Source organism: Lontra canadensis, unplaced genomic scaffold (genome assembly GCF_010015895.1).
Source record: "Lontra canadensis isolate GAN:19392208 unplaced genomic scaffold, GSC_riverotter_1.0 scaffold124, whole genome shotgun sequence".
In the NCBI taxonomy this organism is placed as follows: Eukaryota; Metazoa; Chordata; class Mammalia; order Carnivora; family Mustelidae; genus Lontra; species Lontra canadensis.
In genome coordinates this window covers 148,712-171,427 of record NW_022631118.1, presented here as the reverse complement: position 1 = coordinate 171,427, position 22,716 = coordinate 148,712, and the positions used below count along the sequence as shown (strand labels likewise).

General features: G+C 51.0%; 1 protein-coding gene across 1 annotated transcript; it reads left to right on the top strand.

The window, feature by feature from the left end:
* The first annotated feature begins 2,098 nt into the window (after positions 1-2,098).
* Positions 2,099-22,212, top strand: OXTR (oxytocin receptor). The gene is made up of 3 exons (XM_032841626.1): positions 2,099-2,337; positions 3,194-4,285; positions 21,706-22,212. The coding sequence occupies exons 2-3, from the start codon at positions 3,355-3,357 to the stop codon at positions 21,951-21,953; spliced, it is 1,179 nt and encodes a 392-aa protein (XP_032697517.1). The 5' UTR covers positions 2,099-2,337; positions 3,194-3,354; the 3' UTR covers positions 21,954-22,212.
* Positions 22,213-22,716: the final 504 nt, after the last annotated feature.

Here is a 22,716-nt window from a genome sequence, read left to right as displayed (position 1 = left end):
CAGTTATTCCCAAAGAATGCTTTTTTGTCTCAGTTATGTCTTGTTGTGTCTTCACCTAAGCCAACAGTGTCTACAGATGGAGAGTACATGTATTTATGCCACTTCCTTAATAGGGGTTATGTTGTCACATTCATTGTCATGCTTTATCTCTGTCATTGCTTTCTCTTGGGAAGAATGACCCACGTGTACAAATGCCATACTTTCTTACACACAGCCCTCCTATAGCCAGATTGCCACAGAAATATTTATTCTGGGAAGCCAGGGTCTGACCCTAGTGATTAATATACTGGGGGATGTTCTTGGGGAATCCATTAATCATTTTTTTTCAACACATTTTATTGATAAGTATGGAATAAGTAAGGTGATGGGTAAATATAATGTACCCCACTGGGGGTACTTAGGGAAAACCCTTCCCTGATCCCACCATGGAGTGGGGCAGGTGTGTTTTACCTCCTAGAATTAGGTTCTCAGATGGCATATATCATCAAATTCCAGAAAACCAGAAGGATGGAATCTCAGAGAGGAGATGATCTTGATCAGCCCTCTCATTTTATACATGAGGAAACTGAGGCCAGGGGAGAAAGTGAAGACTACTTAATTCTCACCTGAGTAGTTTGTAATTTGATCTGTAATTTGTGTGACGGAGACTATTAATTAATGTGTTAAAAACAAGGCAACAGACCCAAAATGGAGTTGCTTATGCTTAGCCCCACATTACCAAACTAAGATTCAGTTTCAGCTCACCCAGGGATGGATGGAATTTCAAAACAGTCAATCTTGAACCACCTGATCAGCACTAGTGAGTATCTGTCTGACAGACCCCTGCCTTCCCTATAGTGAAAGTAACCGGGCAATAACCAGTCACTTTGTTGTCAAGTGTAACTCCCATGTTCTGGGCTCCCTTCTGCCTATAAAAATCTTTCATTTTGTAAAGCTCCTCAGAGCTTCTTTTTATCTAGTAGATGGGATACTGTCTGATTCATGCATTGCTGAAAAAAGCCAGTAAGATCTTTAAATTTTATTCATTTGAATTTTGTTTTTTAAATGGTATTATGGGGCAAGAAAAAGACAACTTTCACCTCTTCCCAGGGCTGCTGGAATTCCCAGGCCCATCCAGGAATGCTCACTCAACTAGAACCTTGGGACCAGGATGGAGTAATGGTCTGTCCCTAGGATGTCCTGGCACAGGGCTATAATTGTGGATTCAGGAAACCCAGTCCGTGACTAACTCAATTCTCTCCACATAATTAAAAGAGGGTGAAGGGAAATGTCAGGAGGAAGTATGCATTTAAATTTTAAAGAGCCTTGTTCATTTTGAATCCTCACCTTTTCTGCCTTAATTCTTGGTCTCTGCAAATTACTTAAAAACAAACAAACAAACACCTGATTTTAGAATAGAAAAGGAGTTAGGTATCAGAAGATGTCTTTAACATTTCTTCTTCCTTTGGCATCATGTAGGATTTTAATTTTGAAGTATGACAAAGAGGCAGAAATGGCTTCGGGCCACAAAGGAACAGAATCAATTTAAGAGGAAGGTAGATTTTTTTCCTTTTCTTTTCTGGAGATCTTTCCCCTAAAACTACCTGAAGAATGAAGTCCTCTGCCAGTGCTGATTAGAACAGAAGGCATTTCTCATTCCTTAGGAATGGGTATAGGAATAAAAGGACTTACTTGAATTCACTGCTAAATCCAGTATATCAAGCTCAGGGGAGGGGGAAAAATAAGCGTTGAAATTAACCTGATGTTTGGGAAACGTCAGTTAAATGCTTTTGCAACTTCATCACCATCTACTCAGGGGAAAACACCGCTGTCCAAGCTTCCCGTTTGCCTGAGAGTCAGGAGCTTTCAAACCAAGAAAGGAAGAAACCAAGCGGGTTATTTATGAGCTCCCTCCCTCTTGCAGTTTTAAACCACTGTGAAAAGAACCCTGTTTATTACGGTTCTGGGGCGAAGGCTGGGCGAGTTAAGCCTGCTCTGCGGGGTCCGCGGGGCCTGCGCTCCGCGCCTCCCAGCGGACTCTTGTGGTGGTGCAGCCCCAGCCCCAGGCTGCAGAAAAGCGGGCCACCAGCAGACAGCGCCGCATCCTGACGCTGTCAGCGCGCACAGCCTCGGCAGCGCTCCGAGCTCGCCTTCTGTCCCTATCCAGTGACCAGTTAGGTGCGGGCGAGGGGATTCCAGCTGAGGCTTCAGAGTCCGGGACCTCACGATAGTATCAGACTGGGTGCCGCCAGCAGCCATCCCAACCTGGCCTGGAAGCGCACGCGTCTTCGGAGCTATCCGCGGCGGTGCAGTTTCCCCAGAGAGCCAACTTTAGGCCAGCTCGAGGACTGGGTGCAGGTAGCTGGGTCTTGCGCACGGGTAGACGGGTTGGTTGGGGCTGGAGGAGCCATTGGAACCCGAGTGGAGGTGGTGGGGTGCCTCGCGCCCCTGGTACCTGGAGACGCGCCCCGTGCTCTGAGAGACGGCAAAGAGACCGCTCAGGCTCAAGATGCATAGCCCTAAACTGTCCAGGGCTAAGACAGAGTTGGCTTCCCGGGACTGCTGGGCTGGGGAGGATCCTTATGAGAGGGGTACCCGGAACAGCATTTGGGAGCCCTGGGGGTAGGTATTCAGACAGGAGTTCTTCCAGGAGGGGCCTCTGGATTGGGGACCCACCGAAGCAGTTGTGGAAGTTCGGGGGTGAGAGGGGATGGCTAGACGTCTTAGAAATAGAAGGTTGAAGGGGGATGGTTCTGAGCTGGAGCTTCCCAAGCCAAATGGCCCTTTGGGGGAATCTCCGAAGGAAGTAACTGGAGGAAGGAGAGATGGCTGTTTTGGGCATCTGGCGGAAGATCGATGTGCTGAGGGTCTGGAAGGTGGGGCGGGCGGCTAGTTTGGGGATCTCTGGGAGAGGTGGTCTGTTTAGGAGGCGCAGTCCCGCAGGAAAGTGATTAGGACCTTTCCCTCTCCCTCAGTGTAAGTGACTTAAAATCTTAAGGAACCGGCAGTCTGGCAGATTCCCGCTCATTTCCAGTGGCTCAGAGGAGGTACCTCAAACGGGGTTTTCCGGGGTGGCAGCTGAACCATCCCCGGGGCTGGCGGTTGTACCCCTAGTCCCAAAGAATTTGGGGCTCCTGGGAAGGGTACAACTGAGTCGGATGTGCTTCGGGAGAGTAGTGCTTGGTCTTCACAGAGTCCTCTGGATTCGTTTCAGGCTCCGACCAGCAAATCAGTCCTTGGCGTCTCAGCGAGTGAAACCCGAGGAGCGCCTCTCACCCCCTCCACCCCCAGGCGCGCGGGATTACGCGTCCGGCCCCACCCCGCCGCACTACTCCTTAAAGGGCTTGAAGACCAGGGCGCAGGGCGACCACGGCCATGGAGGGCGCGCTGGTGGCCAACTGGAGCGCCGAGGCGGTCAACGGCAGCGAGGCGCCTCCGGAAGCCGAGGGCAACCGCACCGCCGGGCCCCCGCAGCGCAATGAGGCCCTGGCGCGCGTGGAGGTGGCCGTGCTGTGCCTCATCCTCTTCCTGGCGCTGAGCGGCAACGCTTGCGTGCTACTGGCGCTGCGCACCACGCGCCACAAACACTCGCGCCTCTTCTTCTTCATGAAGCACCTGAGCATAGCCGACCTGGTGGTGGCCGTGTTCCAGGTGCTTCCACAACTGCTGTGGGACATCACCTTCCGCTTCTACGGGCCCGACCTGCTGTGCCGCCTGGTCAAGTACCTGCAGGTGGTGGGCATGTTCGCCTCCACCTACCTGCTGCTGCTCATGTCTCTGGACCGCTGCCTGGCCATCTGCCAGCCGCTGCGGGCGCTGCGTCGCAGGGCGGACCGCCTGGCGGTGCTCGCCACGTGGCTGGGCTGCCTGGTGGCTAGCGCGCCGCAAGTGCACATCTTCTCGCTGCGCGAGGTGGCCGAAGGCGTCTTCGACTGCTGGGCCGTCTTCATCCAGCCCTGGGGGCCCAAGGCCTACATCACGTGGATCACACTCGCCGTCTACATCGTGCCTGTCATCGTGCTCGCCGCCTGCTACGGCCTCATCAGCTTCAAGATCTGGCAGAACTTGAGACTCAAGACAGCGGCAGCGGCGGCAGCGGAGGCTGCAGAGGGGCCGGAGGGCGGGGCGGCGGGCAGCGCGGGGCGCGCGGCTCTGGCACGCGTCAGCAGCGTCAAGCTCATCTCCAAGGCCAAGATCCGCACAGTTAAGATGACCTTCATTATCGTGCTGGCCTTCATCGTGTGCTGGACGCCATTCTTCTTCGTGCAGATGTGGAGCGTCTGGGATGCCAACGCGCCCAAGGAAGGTAGCGCTGGCTGGAAACCCGGAGGGAGCGCGGCGGGGCGGGGTCCTTGTCCTGCCTCCTCCACACTGACAGGTTTCTGGGGATCTCGTGCTGGGGATGTGGGTTTCAGAATCCTGCAGGGTTTGAGGCATGGCTCCATTATCCTTTGGCCAGGGGATTTGGGGCTTAACTTCCCTGAGCCTTGGCTTCCTCTTCTGTAAAAGGGCCACGATGATGGAAGTACTGGCTCTCATGGGGGGATGAAATGAGAAAATGCACGCAAAGTCCTTAGCACAGTCCTTGGGCTACATATGGGGCATATGGTTCCTTATTATGAATGGGAAAACTGAGGTTCAAATGACTTTGCCACTTGGTTAGCAAGTGGTGGAAGTAACTTTCGAACCCTGGTCCAAGCCGAAGCTCTCGCCACTTGAAATTTACTTTATGTTGAACTTCCCCTTTAAGTTCAAATCAACCTGAACTCCTGGGTCTGGTCTGGATGAGGACTGTGGTAGGTGGGCTATTTGATTTGTCCAGCTTAAGGCTGAGTACTTGAGTAGTCGCTGAGTACTTGAGTAGTCGTAGGAGGGCGGGGCATTGTGGGGAAGTAAGGTCTAAGGTCGAGTCTCTGAACCCCTGGCTTGTTGGAGGCGGACAGTCTCCAAAGGCAGAGAGGTGAGTGCCTGGTTGGGGGTGGGGGGAGTGGGGAGCGGGGAACTGGCGGTGCCTTGTGCCAGAGACGTTGGTGGTGCTGGGGGGGCGGGGAGGGGTGGAAAAAAGATGGGAGCCTCCCTGCAAAGATGCAAATTTTCGGATTTGACCTGGTAGGCTGGGGGATTTCTGTAGGGAGGGAATGAGCTCTCCAGATGGGAGGACTATGGAGGTCTGGGCTGAGGGTGGTAAGGGGAAGTGCGGTGGGGCATAGAATGGAGTGATATGTGGGGAGGGAGCTTGGGGGAGCAGAGAGCGCCTTGGGTCCTGGGGCTTGTGGCCAGCTTTTGGTTGCTGGGAGCTCCAGACAGCTTCACCTTCATTGCACACAATTCCAATAGCTCATCTGCAAAGGGCAGGAGGGATGATCAGTGGTGGTGAATGACTTACACATTTTGTTTGCCGGTAAGCCCATAGCACTGCACTGGGATGCAGGTGACTCTAGTGATTGTAAGAGTAGAGCAAGCAGTTTGCTTTAGACCCTTTTTGCAGAAATGTCCCATTTCTAAATATGATCACTCCTGCTCCCAGAAGTCTAAAATACAACCATCCCGTGGAAGCCGAAATCTCCCTTCGTTCAGCTGGATATTTTTCCTTTGCTGTCTTTCAGAAACCACAGACTCCTGGCTTTACCCAGCCCTGCCTCATAATCCAGCATTTTTCTTAGTGGCCAGGGCAGTTATCATTGAGCACATAGGGGGCACTTGTGGTGCTGCAGGCTGAGGCAGTGGGGAGGGGAGGACTGCCGGGCAGACACAGCAGAGCCAGCCTGGCTCCATTGTGCAGCCCCTGGTCACAGTTTACAGAAAGTGTTCAGTGGTCCAGGGTGGGGAAGGTGCTTTCTCCAGGTCACACTGTCAGTCGGAGGCAGACTAGAACGGGCGGGTGTGGGAGGGAGGGTTCCTGCTCCACCTCAGCTCTTTCCTCCTGTGCCAGCCTTCTAATGAAGGACACAGAACTAGGGAGTGGGCCCAGCCAAAGGCACCAGTGGGTGTTTCTCATTAAGGCATCAGACTATATCTGTTTCCTGGGCGGGAGCCAAAGAAATACCAGACCTGGGCCTTGAGGAGCTCAAACCCCAGTCCTTGAGGAAGTGAGACTGATACTGAGCAGATTCTGGGGATGCCTACTGGGGAGCCCTCCCTCTAGCCCTGACTAGTGTGGGACTTTGGGTGAGGGGTCCCCTTCTCTCCCTTGGCTGTTAGTGTCTTGCTTTTAGAATGAGGACATTTCAGCATTCATTCATTTCCCTCTCTTTCCTTCCCCTGGCTTCTCCCATTGATTTTTCTTCCTGGTGAATTTTTCTCCCTCCCTTTCCACCCCACCCCCCTTCATATGACTTCTTGTTGTCCACCCCTTCACCTGCTCTCCTCTTCCTATTTTCCTCCCTGAAAATGAGAATATATGGTCAACATATATCTTAGTTACTGAGTGGGGTTTCGATGTTTCCTGTGCTTTGAAAAGGCATCAGATAATAATACATGTCTTTGTCTTAAAAACAAAACACAAGAGGAGAGAGAATGAGAGAGAGAGCATCCGACTAAAGTGGGGGCCAGAAGCCTTTTGTGTGCATGCTGTCCCCTGAGGATATCCACGGTGGGGACTTCTCTCCTGGTGGGGCCAGGCTCCTGCTCTCAGGCTCTAGGAGCAGAAAGAGAAACAGACTCTAGGAACCTCAGGTCTTCCCTCAGTTCCTTGGCTTCTTTCCCAGTTCAGAGGAAAGGGTGGGTGCCATATGGAAAGCCCAGGGACCCCTCATACTTGGCCCTCTGTGTCCTGGGTGCTCTGAGAAGAGAACAAATGAAGACAGTGGGATTCATGATGCCTCCTTCCAGGACCGGACACCCAGTCCCCATGTGAAGGCCTGTCCAGCACCGAGGACTTGGGCTCTGGCCACAAGCCCCGCCAAGCCGTGCCACGGCCTCAGGGCAGCAGCGGGGGTCTGAGTGGACTTGGGCTCAGCTGGACTGCAAGCTCTGTGCCCACCTGGCATTAATTGGGATAATTTCAAGTAGCAGGCTGGGCCATCAGAAATAATGGTGTTTGGGACGCCTGGGTGGCTCAGTTGGTTGGACGACTGCCTTCGGCTCAGGTCATGATCCTGGAGTCCCGGGATCGAGTCCCACATCGGGCTCCCGGCTCCTCAGGGAGTCTGCTTCTCTCTCTGACCTTCTCCTTGCTCATGCTCTCTCTCACTGTCTCTCTCTCAAATAAATAAATAAAATCTTTAAAAAAAAAAAAAGAAATAATAGTGTTTACAGTCAGTTTGGAGACATGACTGTCTGGAGGCCATCGGCAAGTGTTAAGGAACAAAACAAGGAGACACTTGAGCTATTCAAGGAATTATGATCAGCACCGTGGAAGGAATGCACAGCCCTCACTTTCCAAGATGAAGGGAATTGAGAAGAGATGCAAAATATCTAGATCCGGGCCCCTTGCTCTGCTCATCTCCTGGGGGGTAGAGTCTGGAAGTTCAGGAAGCCCACTGAGAGCAGGCAGAAGTTCTTGCAGGAAGCCCAGGGGCAGGCAGGTATAGATAAAGGTGGATGGGGCACCTGGGTGGCTCAGTGGGTTAAAGCCTCTGCCTTCGGCTCAGGTCATGATCCCAGGGTCCTGGGATCGAGCCCCACATTGGGCTCTCTGCTCAGCAGGAAGACTGCTTCCCTCTCTCCCTGCCTGCCTCTCTGCCTACTTGTGATCTCTGTCTGTCAAATAAATAAATAAAATCTTTAAAAAAAAAAAAAGTGGAGGGAGTGCGGCAAATGTGGGATCTGTCCCTGCCAACAGCTTCGTTCTAAAAACGTCTGAGGGAAGGAGAAGCTCCGAACTGAACTGTGGGCTGCCAGAGGGGTTGGAGAAGTCACACTGGCCTTTCAGCTGTCCATGTGGCCCTTCGCTGACCTCAAAACCCCTTACCTCTCTGAGGCTTTGTGCACCCTGACCTTCTCTGCAAGCCCAGGCGCTCCTTTCGCACCTCTCTCCTTTCATGGACTTCTTTCCCTCCTAGGCCTGCGTTCACACCAAGCTCCGCCTTTAGGGGCTCAGAGCTCACCTTGTTCCAAAAGTAATGAGAGGTTGGCCACAAAGATTCAGGTACTGTGGCAAGACAAAGTAGATACAAGGAAACCTGGATGAAGGGGAGAAAGGGATAGAAAAATTATAATATAATCATAGCAATAATAATAATAAAGGCTCTGTGTGTAGAGGTGAGCCGTGCATGGAGTTTCCTTTCTCTAAGAGCGAGAGCAAAGACAGAAACTCTCAATTTCAATATTTCCATTGTTCAGAAGAAAAAACAGTGAGAGAAGAGAAAAGGAAGAGGAGCACTGTGGTAATTACTGCACTCCTTCCCACCCAAAGCCCAAAGCCACCATTGGAGCCTTGTGTTAATGAGGCTGGTGAGACCACAGGAGGAGGAGTGAGACCAGACACCCACGGCGCGTGTGGACGAGCCCCATATGTATCTTGGCAAGCAAATTCCACTGTCAAAGATTCAGCGCTGACCTCTCCCCTTGAACTCAGTGCGATTTGCTTGGCTGCTGGCCCCCAGGATTCCGACCTGGGGTAGTTGGGAGGGAGGAAATGGAGACGGGGCATGTCTGTATTTCCAGGGGTTCACTGATGCTGGTTGGATGTGGTGGGGGTGATTTTGAGTCTCCGGCTCTAGTTTTTGGTGAAATGCCTGGTCCTGTAGGCAGAGATGAGAGAGAAGCGGGGACAGGTTGACAGATGGGGCAGGTGTGCCACCCGTCCACACTGAACACTATTCGTGGCTCCTGTCTGGTGCCTGGAAGCTAGGGGAGAAGCTTTTGAATTAAAAAATCTCACTAACACTTCATAGATGAGTCATATACAGAATAGTCCCCGTTTTCTCTCAAACTGGCTGATTTCCATGGGAGTCAGAAAATGCCCAGAGAAGAAGGTGGGGACTTCCACTCCACAGAGACCGTGGAGGGACCAAGGGACCTGTCTGGTGGGCCAGCAGAGTGGGCAGGCACTGTGGAATCCTGCGTGGTTTGTGCAGGGAAAGAAGCATGTGGCTGGCCTATTTGGAGCTTGCTCTGCCCTTTTCTCCTGTGTGTCCTTGAGCAAACCACTAGACCTCTCTGGGCCTTAGCTTCCTCCTGTATATAATCAAGGAAGCAAAGCCTACCTGTGGGGTTGTTAGGAGAATGACAGGGTGTGCCTCGAGGCACCTGGGGGCCACGTGATCAACATCGCTCTTCTCCTCTTCCCCCATTCTACTTGTTAGGTTTTGTTTGCATTCTTGGGATGGACTCTGAGAATCTTGGCAGGTATTCCTGAGGAAGGAGATGGGCATTTTTTCGAAAGAGCCGAGGCAGAGGGGATTGGGGCATGGAGAGGCAGAGCCTGTAGACGATAGGCAGTGCATCCAGGGTGGTGGGGATATGGAGGAGAAACTTGTTAAGGTTGGACTGTGAGCCTGGTCACAACAGGGACCCCTTCTGTTCTGCTCACTAGTGTGCGTCCACTGCCGAGCATGGTGCTGGGCACCCATCAGGAGCTCAGCCAATGCTGGTAGAACAGACACGAGAGATATGAGAGGAGAAAGGTGCTTGAGATGGCCTGGGTTGGGTGTGTGGATTTGGATTCCAGAGAGATAAGGATCTTCTAAGCAGCCCTCCAACACTAGCATTGGCTGCCTGGTGAAGAAGTGAGTGCCCCAGTCACTTGGGGGCAACCAAACCTCTGTCAGGAGTGTTGTACTAGGAGGAAGGTGGAAATGCACAGGAGGCCTGGTGTTAAGTATTTCCCGGTCTGAAAATGAGCTTCCCAGCTCCTCCCTTTTCCTGCGGAATTGTGGTCCCTCTGGTGTGGCCTACCTACCTCACCTTTTCAAGGATGTTGTGCCCTCTGGGGGATGGGGAGGCTGTGGCGGGCTGTGGGTCTAGGTCCTCTCTGGAGAGTCCTCCCCCTGGCTCTGGGTCCTCTCTGGAGAGACTGGGCTGGCAGGTTTGCTGCCTGAGGGCTTGGGCCACCTGACAACCCCAGCACTTTGCACTGACAATTGTTGGAAATGAAGGGAACCTCATGGGGTTCACCCCCAGGGGCAGGGGCTGGCAGGGGCTGAACTGTGCTCTGCCAGCCCCCGTTGCATCAGCCCCAGGAGACGGCACTGGGCAGTGCTGAGAGCTGGTCTTGTTGCCTTCTCTGTGATTTGGGGCATGTCTCTGTGTGATCTCTGGGCCTCCATTACCCCCAGTGGACCTGTGGGGCTAGAACAAGACATCCTCTGTGGCCATCTGCTTCAGTGACATGAGGAGTTTGAGTAGTTGGAAACAGGAGGCCCCCACTTGTTGAGTACACAGTCCCACGTCTCATCCTCACCTGAACACAGCAAGGTAAAGGGGCTTTGTCCCCATTTTACAGAGGAAGAAACTGAGGCCCAGAGAGGCAAGACCTGCTTGAGGACACTGTTGAGTGAGGCGTGGAATTTGAACCTAGGTCTTCCCTAGGCTGCCCTGTCACACTGGCCTTCATCCCTAGGCCACCATTTTCAAGGTGGCCTACCACTCTTGGCCTTGAGATCTCCTGGGTGCTTTTAGAAGTATCCTCTGCAGATATCCATCCAATGGAAGAAATGTGCAGCAAAGCCTCCCCCAACAGATTTTTTTTTTCTGTTATTGATCAAACCTCTTGGGGGAAAAGGTGAAGTCACCTGGGACAGAAACCCAAAGGGGAAGCACTCGCATTAGCCAAAAACATAACTCACAATTGCTCAATGACAAGAGTGTGGTTGTTAACTGTCCATCTAATTGCAATTTATCCCCAGAAGGGCCAAGTTCAAGAGCTCTTCAGGGCAGAGAATGATCTGTCCAATTTCCTCCTGCCCTTCCTCCCCCACTACTTTGCCTATCAATGGCTCACCTAAAGACCAGACCCTCCGAGGTGCCTGGCCCACCCAAACCTTGGGAACAACATCCTTGAAAAGGTGAGGTGGGTAGGCCACACCCGAGGGACCACAGTTCCACAGGAAAAGGGAGGAGCTGGGAAGCTCATTTTCAAACAGGGAAACACTTAACACCAGGCCTCTGTGCATTTCCACCTTCCTGGCCTGGCCCCAGAGCCCTGCACCCTCTTTGTGACCCCAACATCTCTACTCTCCTGGCTCTCTTGGCTGAAACACCCAACACACACACACACCTGGCTGCCTGTGTCCTCCTGGCACCACCCACTGGGCACTGTGTGTTCAAAGCCTCCGCTTCTCAGCTCCTCCTGCTCCCTGATGACCCCTCCATTCTAGCTCTACCACACGTCTCCTTTTGGGTGGAGACCAGAGTGTCTCTATGTCAGCACTCCTGACATTCTGGACCATGTAATCCCTGTTGGGTGGGCAGCTGTCCAGGGTGCTGGGGGATGTTTGGGCAGCATCCCTGGCCTCTGCCCCCTGCATCCCACTGGCACCTTTCCGTCTGTCCTGACCACCAACAGTGTCTCCAGACATTGCTGAATGTTGCCTCTGGTTGAGAAGCGCTGGTTTAGACCCACTATGGAGGTGTGGCCTGACCTAGTATCTAGTGAACAAGGACACCCTTGTCACCTCTGTCCTGGGCTCCGGCTAAATCTGCCTTGTAAACCCCTGATGACTTGCTGGTTCCCACAGGGTCCTTCTGTTGAGCACCCATGCTGATTCTGTTCTCACTGTAGGGATGCCCACTGTAGTCCCTTCTGCAGAGACTTGTCTTTCAAAGGTCAAGTCCAGGTGTGGATTGCTTTGTGGCACAATTCCACAATTCCACGAGGCCCTTTACCTCATGGTCTATGAGAATGATGCTCCCAGGAGCCTTGCAGGGCACAACTTGGCAGCCTCATCCGGGGTCTTCTTCCTCCTCTGAAGGCCGATGCATCCACTCTGCAAATAGTCATTACTGCCTCCCAAGGGTCCTGTCCACACAGCCTCTGCTTTGATACCTTGGTCCTCCAGTGAGGGGAGTTTGCAGGAAGCCATCCCCAGTTCTTCACCTGCCCTCCTGAGGCCAACAGCTGGCATTTGCATGAACATGGGACAGTCAGGCCAAGGAGGGTTACAGAGCTCCGGGAGTAACACCTCATTTTCTGCCCAGCTGGTATTGGGCTCTTAGGTCCTGAGGTATAGCATGATGGTGTGGCAGCAGTGACCTTGAGCAGTTGACTAAACCAGCCTAGAGCCCAGTTTTCTGGAGTTAGGAATAGAGTTTAGCTTGTGGGCAGGGTGGGCTCTGCCTGCCAGAGGCATGGTGCCTGGCATATAGTAAGTGCTCAATCAGTGTCTGCTTTTCTTTCTTTCTTTCTTTCTTTCTTTCTTTCTTTCTTTCTTTCTTTCTTTCTTTCTTTCTTTCTTTTTAAGATTTCATTTATCTGGGAGAGAGAGAGATAGAGCAGGAGAGAAAGCACAAGCTGGTGGGGAGGGGCCGAGGGAGAAGCAGGATCCCCACTGGGCAGGTAGCGCTGATGTAGGACTTGATCCCAGAGGATCAAGGTCAGTTCAGGACTCTGGGATCCTGACCTGAGCCCAAGGCAAACTTAACCAACTGAGCCACTGAGGCGCCCCCAAGGTCTGCTTTACAAAGCAGAGAAATTCCAAGACTGTCAGGTCCTGGGCTTGGTCAGTGCTGTTGGGGGTGGGCGTTGTCTGGAGCTCAGGAGGAGCGGTTTCGCAAGAGGGCTGCCGTTTTCGGTGAGGGGGGGAAGCAAGCCCCTGGGTGTTCCAAACCAGCAAGAAGAGGTGAAGAGAAACAAAAGCCTTAACTGGAGGACACAGCAGGAGGGGAGGTGGGAAGTTCTAGTTCTGGGTTTTAGAAGTGGCAGGGGGCTTTTGTCCAGGGGGTGAGCAGGTAGGGGGTGTAACCAGGCAGTGGAGTCGCAGCCCCTGATTTCCGGCCACCCACGAGGGGCAGCCTTGGCCAGAGTCTCCCTTTGTGCTCTGCAGGGAGCTGGAACTTCCCCCGACAACGGCCCATGCTCGGGCCCACACCTCACTCCGAGTTACAAGGGTCACTCTTGCTCATTCCATTTCTCTCTCTCTCTCCACCAGACCTGGATATCTGGGTATGAACCTGATTTTCCTAGAGGGAACTGCATGAGAATCCACTCGTGGGGTTAAAGCCCCTTCCTATTGTCAAGCAGAGAGATTGCCTTTTTGCCTTTCCAGCAGTTCTAACAGGACTTCCGGTCAGTCCCTGCTAGAACTCTTCCTGTTTTCTGCAAATGACACCCATCCCCCCAGCCACAAGTCTGGAAATGTAATGATACTGTGAAGGGATGCCACAGGAAGAGAGATCTTTACTATCAGTGTTTATTTATCTCCCCTCCCTCTTTTCCCCCCTCCCTGGTGAGTGCCCCATGAGGCATTTGTTGATTCTGTCTCCCTGGAGGAAAAAAATCAGGAGGGCTTCAGAGAGGAAGCAGCATTTGAAAAGGGTTTCCAAGGATGAGTAGGAGCTGGCTGTGCAAAGAAGCACATTCCTTGTTGACCTCATGGGGCAGATACTTTATTATTATCTTTCTCCCTAGTAATACTTCTAAAATTTCAGTGAGCTGCAGAGCTCACATTGGCGGAGTGGGGGAGCATCTTGTTAAAATGCAGAATCTGATTAAGGAGGTCTGGGAGGGAGTCCAAGAGTCTGCATTTTCACCAAGCGGCCAGGCTATGCTTGTGTAGCCTGCCCATAGACTGACTACATATTGAATAGGAAGTCTTTAATATCTTACCTCTTTTATCAAAATGTGCAGTTTCCCTTTGCACCTATGGTTGAAATTGGCTGCATGGCCTGTCGTTACCTGCAGGGTAAAGAAGGGCTGGTTTTTTACCAAAAAGCCCCAGCCCTTCTGCTTCCAGAATTTGGGCAGTGATGTAATAGATTCCCCCAGATTTGGGCAATGATATAATAGAAGCTCCGTTAAAGCTATGTAGCCCACAAATTTGGCTTTTAATCCTGGCTTTATAATACGTGGGGTGATCATACATCTGTGAATTTTAAAACCATTCCAATGTTGTAAAATTGTGGTCTTTTCAAAAAAGGCACTCCATAATACATGTTAGTACTCAATCTTTATGTGAGTATACATTCAAAAATCGTAAAAAGAAAAAGCCTTCTGTGAACTACAGCTCTCAAATTCTTATAAAGCTCCTCTAGGAATAAGGTACTTAGACCCAAATTCCCAGTCCCCTTGTTGAGGGGTGTGGTCCTGAACCAAGCACTTGGTTTCTGGAGCGAGGGCCTCTTATGAAAGTGGGTGGGCTTGATTTGACTCCGAGGAGAGGTGTCAGCTAAGCCACACGTCTTTGAAGTGAAATGCATTAGTTGCCTCAGGCACAATGCAGCCCAGAGAGGCCGTGGCCAGCTGCCCATCAGCTGTTTCGGGCTAATTTGGGCCTTCGGTGACAGGGTGGAGGGGGTGCCGGGAAATCCGAAAATGGGAGTTCTTGGGGCTTGAGTAAAGCCAGGCTCGTAGGCTGGTGGAACACTTTGGGGCATACCGTCCTCGTCCTCAAGTGGCGCTCTGCCACCCACCCCTCCATGAATCACAGTGCTTAGTGGAAATACAGAGTTGTGTCTGTCTCCTGCATGTAAAATTGCCCAGTAGGGCATCTGGCTTTTGGTGGGTGGCCATTTCTGTTCACATCTCTTGCTTGGTGCCTAGGAGCCCCGCTTGAGGATCACCCCTAGTCCTCAGGCTTGCACCCGCACAGCAGCCCCGTCCCCTCCCCCCAGTGCTGCACCTCCCTGTTGAATAGAATGCTGTGTTCTCTATGTTTCCATTGAGAGTAGGTCCTGTGACAATGAGCACAGGGCATGAAAGGATGCTAGAACATCTGATCTCCTCTTTTTCCTCCAAGAAAAGCTAAGCTGGTGACCAGGAAGGTGTGAGGACCAGTCCCTGGACCAGTGCCTCCCAGTGGCCCCCCATTTTTGGCAAGGACCAGAGAGAGCAGTTTGCACCACTCAGGGCTCAGTTTGCACTCAGTTTGCTCCACCCTGGGGAGGGATGTTATTTTTATGGGGAGCAAGTGGAAGAGATGGGGTCCCAGTGGAGACCCTGAACTCTGCCCTCCTCAGGGTTGCAACCACCGTTCCTTTTGGCTTTTCTTAAGTCACTGGCTGAGTAAGCTTTTCCTTTTTTTTTTTTTTTTAAAGATTTTATTTATTTATTTGAGAGATAGAGATAGAGCTCAACTAGGCAGAGAAGCAGGCAGAGAGAGAGGGAGAAGTAATCTTTCCACTGAGCAAGGAGCCTGATGTGGGACTCAATCCCAGGACCCTGGGATCATGACCTGAACCAGAGGCAACCACCCAACCTACTGAGCCACCCAGGTGCCCCTGGGTAAGCTTTTCCAAATGGACGATCAGGAGTTCCTTTGGTGTCATGGCATCCAACCCCAGGCCTCTGGCTTTTCATTTTTTTTTTTTTTAAAGATTTTCTTTATTTATTTGAGAGAGAGAACGAGAGATAGCATGAGAGGGGAGAAGGTCAGAGGGAAAAGCAGATTCCCCATGGAGATGGGAGACTGACATGGGACTCAATTCCGGGACTCTGGGATCATGACCTGAGCTGAAGCAGTTGCTTAACCAACTGAGCCACCCAGGGTCCCCCTTTTTTTTTTTTTTTTTCAATTTTTGAAGTCATGGAAAAACAGGCAAAGGACACTTTCTTTAATTGATCTGGGATCAGGAGCCTCTAAACTTTGGGCTTTAAAAATGATGCAGCTGGTCATATCTCATATCTGTTAATAACGATACTAATCACCTGAATAAACACTGCAATTCACAAAGCCCTTTTACACCCCCCACCAGTTTTTTCAAAGTCCTTGCAAGTGTCACCTCCAGTTTATAGATAAGGATGTTAAGGCTCATACAATAGATGTGGCTCAGAGAAAGATTAGGTGGAGGATTCAGACCCCAGGGGTTTGCATCTGAATCTTGTGTCCCTGGCTCCTTTCTGAGCCAGGGCTCCACTGGGGCCCCTCTGTGACCACTTGCCCAGCCCCCTGGCCCCAGAGGAGGTGCGGGCTGCAGACCACACCTTTGGAGGAGTTGTGGATTCTGACTTCCATCCAGCTCCTCCTTTTCTGCACTGACTTCATCATTGCTCTGCTTTGGCTGACATGTGGCCAGGGGCCAGGGTTGGAGCTGGGCAGCAGGGAACGGCCCTTCAGAGAAGCCAGAATTAAGGCAAAGGGGTGGGTCTTTGTACATATGCATGGACTGGTCATTGGGTGTAGGCTGCTCCTGGGACAGGGGTTTTTGTTGTGGCCAAAGACAGTGCCCCCAAAAGAACTCAGCTGAAAGCCTCACTGGCCAGCTCCCTGGTAGCTGGGGAATGAGCGGCGCTGGGTCCTAAGATGAGATCTGGGCTCAGGGCACCATGCCATCTGCTGCAAATCTGCTAGACCCAGCTCGAGGTGGCACCACGCTGAGTCGCTTTTCAATGGTGCCTCTCTAACAGCTACCCCACGGGTAGCTGTGTTTTGACGAAGACAGTCTTGGGGCACCTGCGTGGGTCAGTTGGTTAAGTGGCTGACTCTTGATTTTGGCTCAAGTCATGATCTCAGGGTTGTGGGATCGAGATCCGAGTGGGGCTCTGCACTGGGCATGGAGCCTGCTTGGGATTCTCTCTCTCCCTCTGCCCCTCCCTCCACTCACGCGTTCTCTCAAATAAATAAGTGAAAAAGAGAGAAAGAGAAAAACAAAGAAAAAGAGAGAAAGAAGTCTGCATTTAAGGATTTTGGTCCAGAAGAACACCCTGCGTGTGGCGTGCACCAGAACCTCGAGCTGGAATGCTGGAGCAGAAAGGAGAGAGGGCAGTTTGCGGTGCGGAGACAGATGCTTCTTCCCTGCGATGTCCAGGCTTGCATGTGAGTTAAAACAGGTCTTCATACGGAAATCTGCAGGGCGAGATCAGACATTCCCAGGACCCCAAAGAAGATGGAATAAGGCAAGGACATTCTCCTCCATCGTTGGTTCATTGTTTCGGCACACCTTTGACTTTGTGGGGCCTCGGCACCCCCCTCGCTCTCCCTGAAGATGGCCCATTGTTTCAGTCTGTTTAAACCCGTCCGGAAGTCACAAGCTAGCTGAACAGGGTAGATAAGCTTGTTGGTTGGGCGGGTGGTACGGGCCTGTAGAGCCAGGAAACGAATCTACGTATGAGCTGACCTCCTTGGCCATGCGGTCTGGCCCAAGAGACTCACTGGATGGACACTGCCATATGTCAGTGCGGCTTCCAGCAGCTCAGCCACTGGGTCCTGTGTCCTGTGCCCCACCCTGGGCTATCTCAGATTCCAAGACACAGCCGAACCCAGGGAGCAGCCTCTCCCCATTGTTTCACACGGGTTGGCGTTAACTCTGTTATCCTTAAGAAAAGTAGCATTTATTGGGCGTGTACACATCATGGTAGTGATAATGGTAATAACTGAGTACGTTAAGTTTTTACTTTTACTGAGTGCCAGGAATCATGATGGATACTTGGCGTCCTGCTAGTGAAACTTGGCAATGATTCTGTAAAGGAGTTCTTTTTATTACTCCCATTTCACAGATGGAGAAACTGAGGTTAAGAGGTTAGAAGACTTGCCCTAGAACACACAAAGTGCAAAATGGCAGAGCCAGGATTTGTGCCGGAGTCTGGGTAACTTGAAACCAAAGCCATCTCCGGAGTGTGGGGAGAAGTGGGCGGGGCTTGCTTTGTGGGATTTCCCCCCCCCTCCTTAGGAGCCCTTTCCACAGCTTTTTAACATCTGCCCCTCCTCCAGGCATCAAGGATGGGCTAGCTTTCTGTAAAGGGCCAGGTAGTAACTCTTTTAGGCTTGTGGGTATAAGGTCTCTGGAACAGGTACTCAGCTTTCTCCTTGTAGTGCAGAAGCTGCCAGAGACAATATATGAATGAATAGGTGTGCTGTGTTGCAATAAAACTTTATTTAGAAAAACAAGCATCAGGTGGGATTTGGCCCCCATAGGCCAAACAATAGAGCTTGTTGGTCACTGGTCTAGACCAGGAGACATCTCTGCTAGGAACGATGGTGGTCTGATAGGAGGTAATGTGTTTCCCATCCCAGATATACTTAGATTATAAAAGATCATCACTGAGAAGAGGCAATACCCTGCCTCCATGGGCAATTCTACCTGTGTGGGAAAAGGGTAGTTGCTCTCTGACTTGCCCTCAAATCATACCCTAAGAGGGATTGTCTGGCAAGCCTATGTCTTTGCTTTGGGACTGAGAGGATTCACTAACTGGTACCAACCTGACATGTGTGAACACTGACCTAGTTTGAAAAGGAATAGCTTCATTAAGTTCAGGTAGAAACACAGGGTGACACGTTGTGTGTCCCTGGGGAAGTCACTCCCCTTCTGGACTTCCCTTTCCTCACACAGAAGACGGGGATGAGTCTGCTTTGAAAACCATAGGGTCCTGTGCCAACTTGAGCAGTGATTCCCATGGTCAGCATCACTACATGGCCCTGTGCTCTCTTGGAAACAACATTGTGAATCGTGAGGACAATATTTTCCATGCTTTGTTCTATTCCTGTTGGCTTCTCTAGCCACCAGAAAGGGCAACAGTGTGGTCTAAACAAGGAACAGAAAGTGCAGAGAGCCTGTGAGGGGCAGTCAATCAGTCGCCTGCTTAGAAACCATCAAGGGCTCCCCACTGTCTGTAGACTAAAGCTCAGGCGGCCTGCACTCAAGGTCCTCCTCAGGCTCTTTCCTGTTTCTTTCCCCGTGAAACTCCCTTTCCCCGACTCTGGTAGTCCCTGAATGTTCCTGGACATTCTCACTTATGTGCCTTCATTCCTATTGTTTCCTTCCTCTGAAATGTCCTCTACAGCCGGTTCCTGATTCCCAGATAGCTCTCCTCCCTGCTGAGGGCTGGCATTTCCACCATTGTGGACTCTTGTCTCTCGACAGTTAGGATATTGCCAGATTTTTTAAAGTGCAATTGTGCCCTTCGCCTTTGGCAACCTGACAGGAGTAGGTTCAGCTTAGAGAGGGTCATCTATCCCCCAGGGAGCCAAGCCAGGCCCATCCTACGTGTCTGTGGCCACCGGGGGTAGGGGGGGCAGAGGCACCTGCCTTGGTCCAGAGTCCTACAGGGGCTGGCCACACAGAGGAAGGGAATCTCCATTGGGGGTGGGGGGTGGTGTATCTGGAATTCATTAACTGTTTCCTTTTTTGCTGTTGATGTTTCTGTATGCTTTTTTTTTTTTTTAAATAGAATAAATAAGTTAAATGATCCAAATGTAAAGTCAGGCAAATAGCTTAAGAGAAAAGATAACAGTTTTAACTCTATACAGTTAGGTAAAAGGTGATGTCTTCCTGTGCAAGCCCGTTCATTCCTGCTCTGTCCTCTCTCTTGTTTCCTAACCTTACATGCCTGCATTCTTGCCGCTGAGTCTGGTAGTTTATTTCTCAGGGTCTTTTTAAAATTTTAACTGTGTGTTGATTTTGCCTCCTTTATTTTATACATTGAATTTTTGAGGACATTCTGTTTTTAGTCTTGGTGATTTTTCACCAGAATTTCTAAACTTAAATTCATCATCTTAGCTACTCAAATCAAATATGTATTTTTTTCATTCTCTTTTATAGAAAATGAGCAGTACTGACTTTTTCCCCCCTCCACTTTTCTACTTTCCTGTTCTTTACTATTTTAGTCTAAGGTTTAGATGCTCCTCCTTTGTTTCCCTAAACAGTCTCTTGTGCAAGACTTTCTGATTTTATCTGCTCTAGTTTACTCTTGTGCCAACAGGTGCACCAAGGAATTAGACCAGTGGTTCTCCAACTTGTGTGTGTGTCAGAACCTCACCCCCAGGAGTCTGGTCTAGTAGGTCTAGGGTAAGGCCTGGGAATTTACATTTCTAACAAGTTCCCAGGTGACCCAGGGATCCCAGTTTGAGAACCAAACCATCGTCTTGTGGATAATCATCCTTCCTCCTTTGGTGACTAGGTGACAGATGTCTGACAGATGTCTCCATGCTTGCCTCTGTGGTGGCCTCTAAGTCTTGTAGCTTCACAGTCCCTGTGAGAAATCCTTTCCTGGATTCAGCTGTTGAATTCTGGAGGTTTGTTTTGTTTTGTTTTGTTTTTATTTATTTGTTCATTTAAGTTATTTCTATGCCTGATGTGGGGCTCAAACTTACAACCCTGAGATTAAGAGTCGCAGGCCACTCTGACTGAGCTAGCCAGGAGCCCAGAATTCTGGAGATATTTTCTGAAAACTTTCTGCAGAAAAGATCAAAGAGCAGCAGATTTTTCAAGCCCTCTTGCAGCTGGTAAGGATGTGGCTGTGAGCAGCATTCTTGGGTGTATTGCTGTCCTGGCAGGTTTCTGGAGGGAGTGCTCACTCTCCTCCATTGGGGGGAGAGACCTGTAGTTTGTCAGATGGAAGTCTATTGCAAGAAACTCCAAATTTTTTCCTCTCCTCTACTTGGAAGTATATAGGATTAGGAATTTTTCTTTTCTTTCTTCCTTCCTTCTTTTCTCCCTTCCCTTCCCTTCCTTTCTTTTCCCTTTTCTCCCCTCCCCTCTCCTCTCCTCCTTTCCTTTCCTTTCCTTCCTTCTTTCTTCCTTCCTCCCTCCCTACTTTCCTTTCCTTTTTTCTTTCCTCGACACCCAGCATGGGGTTTGAACTCACAACATGAAGATCAACAGTGGCACGCTCTAGTGACTGACCCAGCCAGGTGCCTCAGGATTCAGAATTTTTCTTTCTTCTTGAAGTTTGAATTTGCAAAAAGCAGTGTCTTGAAGTTGATCCTTAATTTTGTCTGGAACACAATAAATCCCTAGTATAATGGCTTCTGCCCAGTACCTTAAAGAATTTCAGGATAACCTTTTCTCATGTGTGAGTCTGATTTGTCATGCCGAAGCGTGCTCTTAGGGGTACAGAACTTTCAGTGTTCTCAACGGCGAAGATGGCAACGCTTTCTTGCCACCACGCCTTTGCCTGGGCCATTCCTTTTGCCTGGAACACCCTTCCTCCGTTCTCTGCCTAGAAAACTCCTAAGCACTTTTCAGGTTTTGGCTCAAACGTCGCTTTCTGTAAGTCTGGCCTATGATTAGCTCCGAGTTGCTCCCCTTCCTTGGTCTGCCCAACCGGCCTGAATTGTGCCCACCCTGTGGTGCTACTCATTTTATTTTTGTGTCCCCAGGGCCTAGCCTGGTGCATGGCACACAGTCACGATAGCAGCTACCGTGTATTGGGCCCTTACTGTATACCAGGCATTTTTTTAATCCTTGCAGTCTTCCTGCGTGTTTTGCATGCTCTTGTTATCCCCATGTAAAGATTAGCAAACAGCAGTCTCCTGGGGAACTAAAGTAATTTGTTGCTGGCAGAACAAGACTACCAACTAGGTCTGGCAGCTCCTCGACGCTGTGCTCTTGGGCACTCAGAGTCGTGGGCACTGGATACGCACTGGGTGAGTTATGAATGAACAGGTGGCTGTGACGAGCGCAGCTCCTGCTGACGGAAGCATTCGGCGGGTACTCTTGACGAGAGAAAGGACAGGGAGCATTCTAGGGCTTGGCTGAGCCTGGGAAGGCTGGGGTGTGTGTGTGGCGGGGGCAGGCTGAGCGCACACCCGGAGCCATGATGTGGACGGCAGGCAGAACTTGTCCCTCTACGTCTCTGTCTTGTGACTCAGCACCTGGCGCCTGGGGAAGGCTGTTCTCGGGAAATGATGGTGGCCCTCCAGTAGTGATGGCCTGTTCTCCTTTCTCCCCACGCCCCCATCCTCCTTTCAGCCTCGGCTTTCATCATAGCCATGCTCCTGGCCAGCCTCAACAGCTGCTGCAACCCATGGATCTACTTGCTCTTCACGGGCCATCTCTTCCACGAACTGGTACAGCGCTTCCTCTGCTGCTCCTCCAGCTACTTGAAGGGCAGTCGTCCGGGAGAGACCAGCGTCAGCAAAAAGAGCAACTCATCCACTTTTGTCCTGAGCCACCACAGCTCCAGCCAGAGGAGCTGCTCGCAGCCATCCACAGTGTGACCCGGCTGGGCCAGGACTGCCTCTTGTGGCTCGAGGTGTGCCGGCATAGACAGTCTGCCCCTTGGTGGCGGTGTGCGTGTATGTATAAGGTACCTTTCAGTTTGCACCCTTCCACACCTCGGGGTAGCTTGAGTGGGGTGGGAAATTCTGGCATGGGTTGGGGAAGTAGTCTCCACGGTGGAAATGTTGGGGTGACTCAGCCACCAGACAGTCCCTGGATCTCCCCTGGCTTCCTACGGGGGTTTATATGCCCTGCCCCCACTGCTGCTCTCATTGGTTGATTGGTTGGTTTTATTCTCCTGGACCTGTCATTTCTCTCTAGTATCTTTTTACTCCTTTATTCTGGGATCTCGTGAAAGGTGGTAAGTATGGGATTGGTGTGTGGAAGCTTACTGTTCTTAGCTCAGAATAAGGAGTGGGAGTGGGACCTCAGATGTGGAGAGTGGTGCTAATATCCTTCTGACTTTAGAGTGCTTTTACTTTTGCATGGAACCATCCCAGCATCCTTGGGCACCAGCATGTCAGAAGGTGGCCCTAGGAACAGGGGATTCCCTTATGAAACCATTTGGCATTGGCAGCTGATGAAAAGTTGGGCTACAAGTGTTTAAGAAGCTAATATTTATGTGAAATAGTCAGGAAAGAAAAAGAAACAGAAGGCATCCAGGTTGGAAAAGAAGAAGAAAAATTCTTGGCAGATGGTATGATTTTGCATGTAGATAATTCTAAGGAGTTCATGCACACATACAAACCCATTAGAACTAAT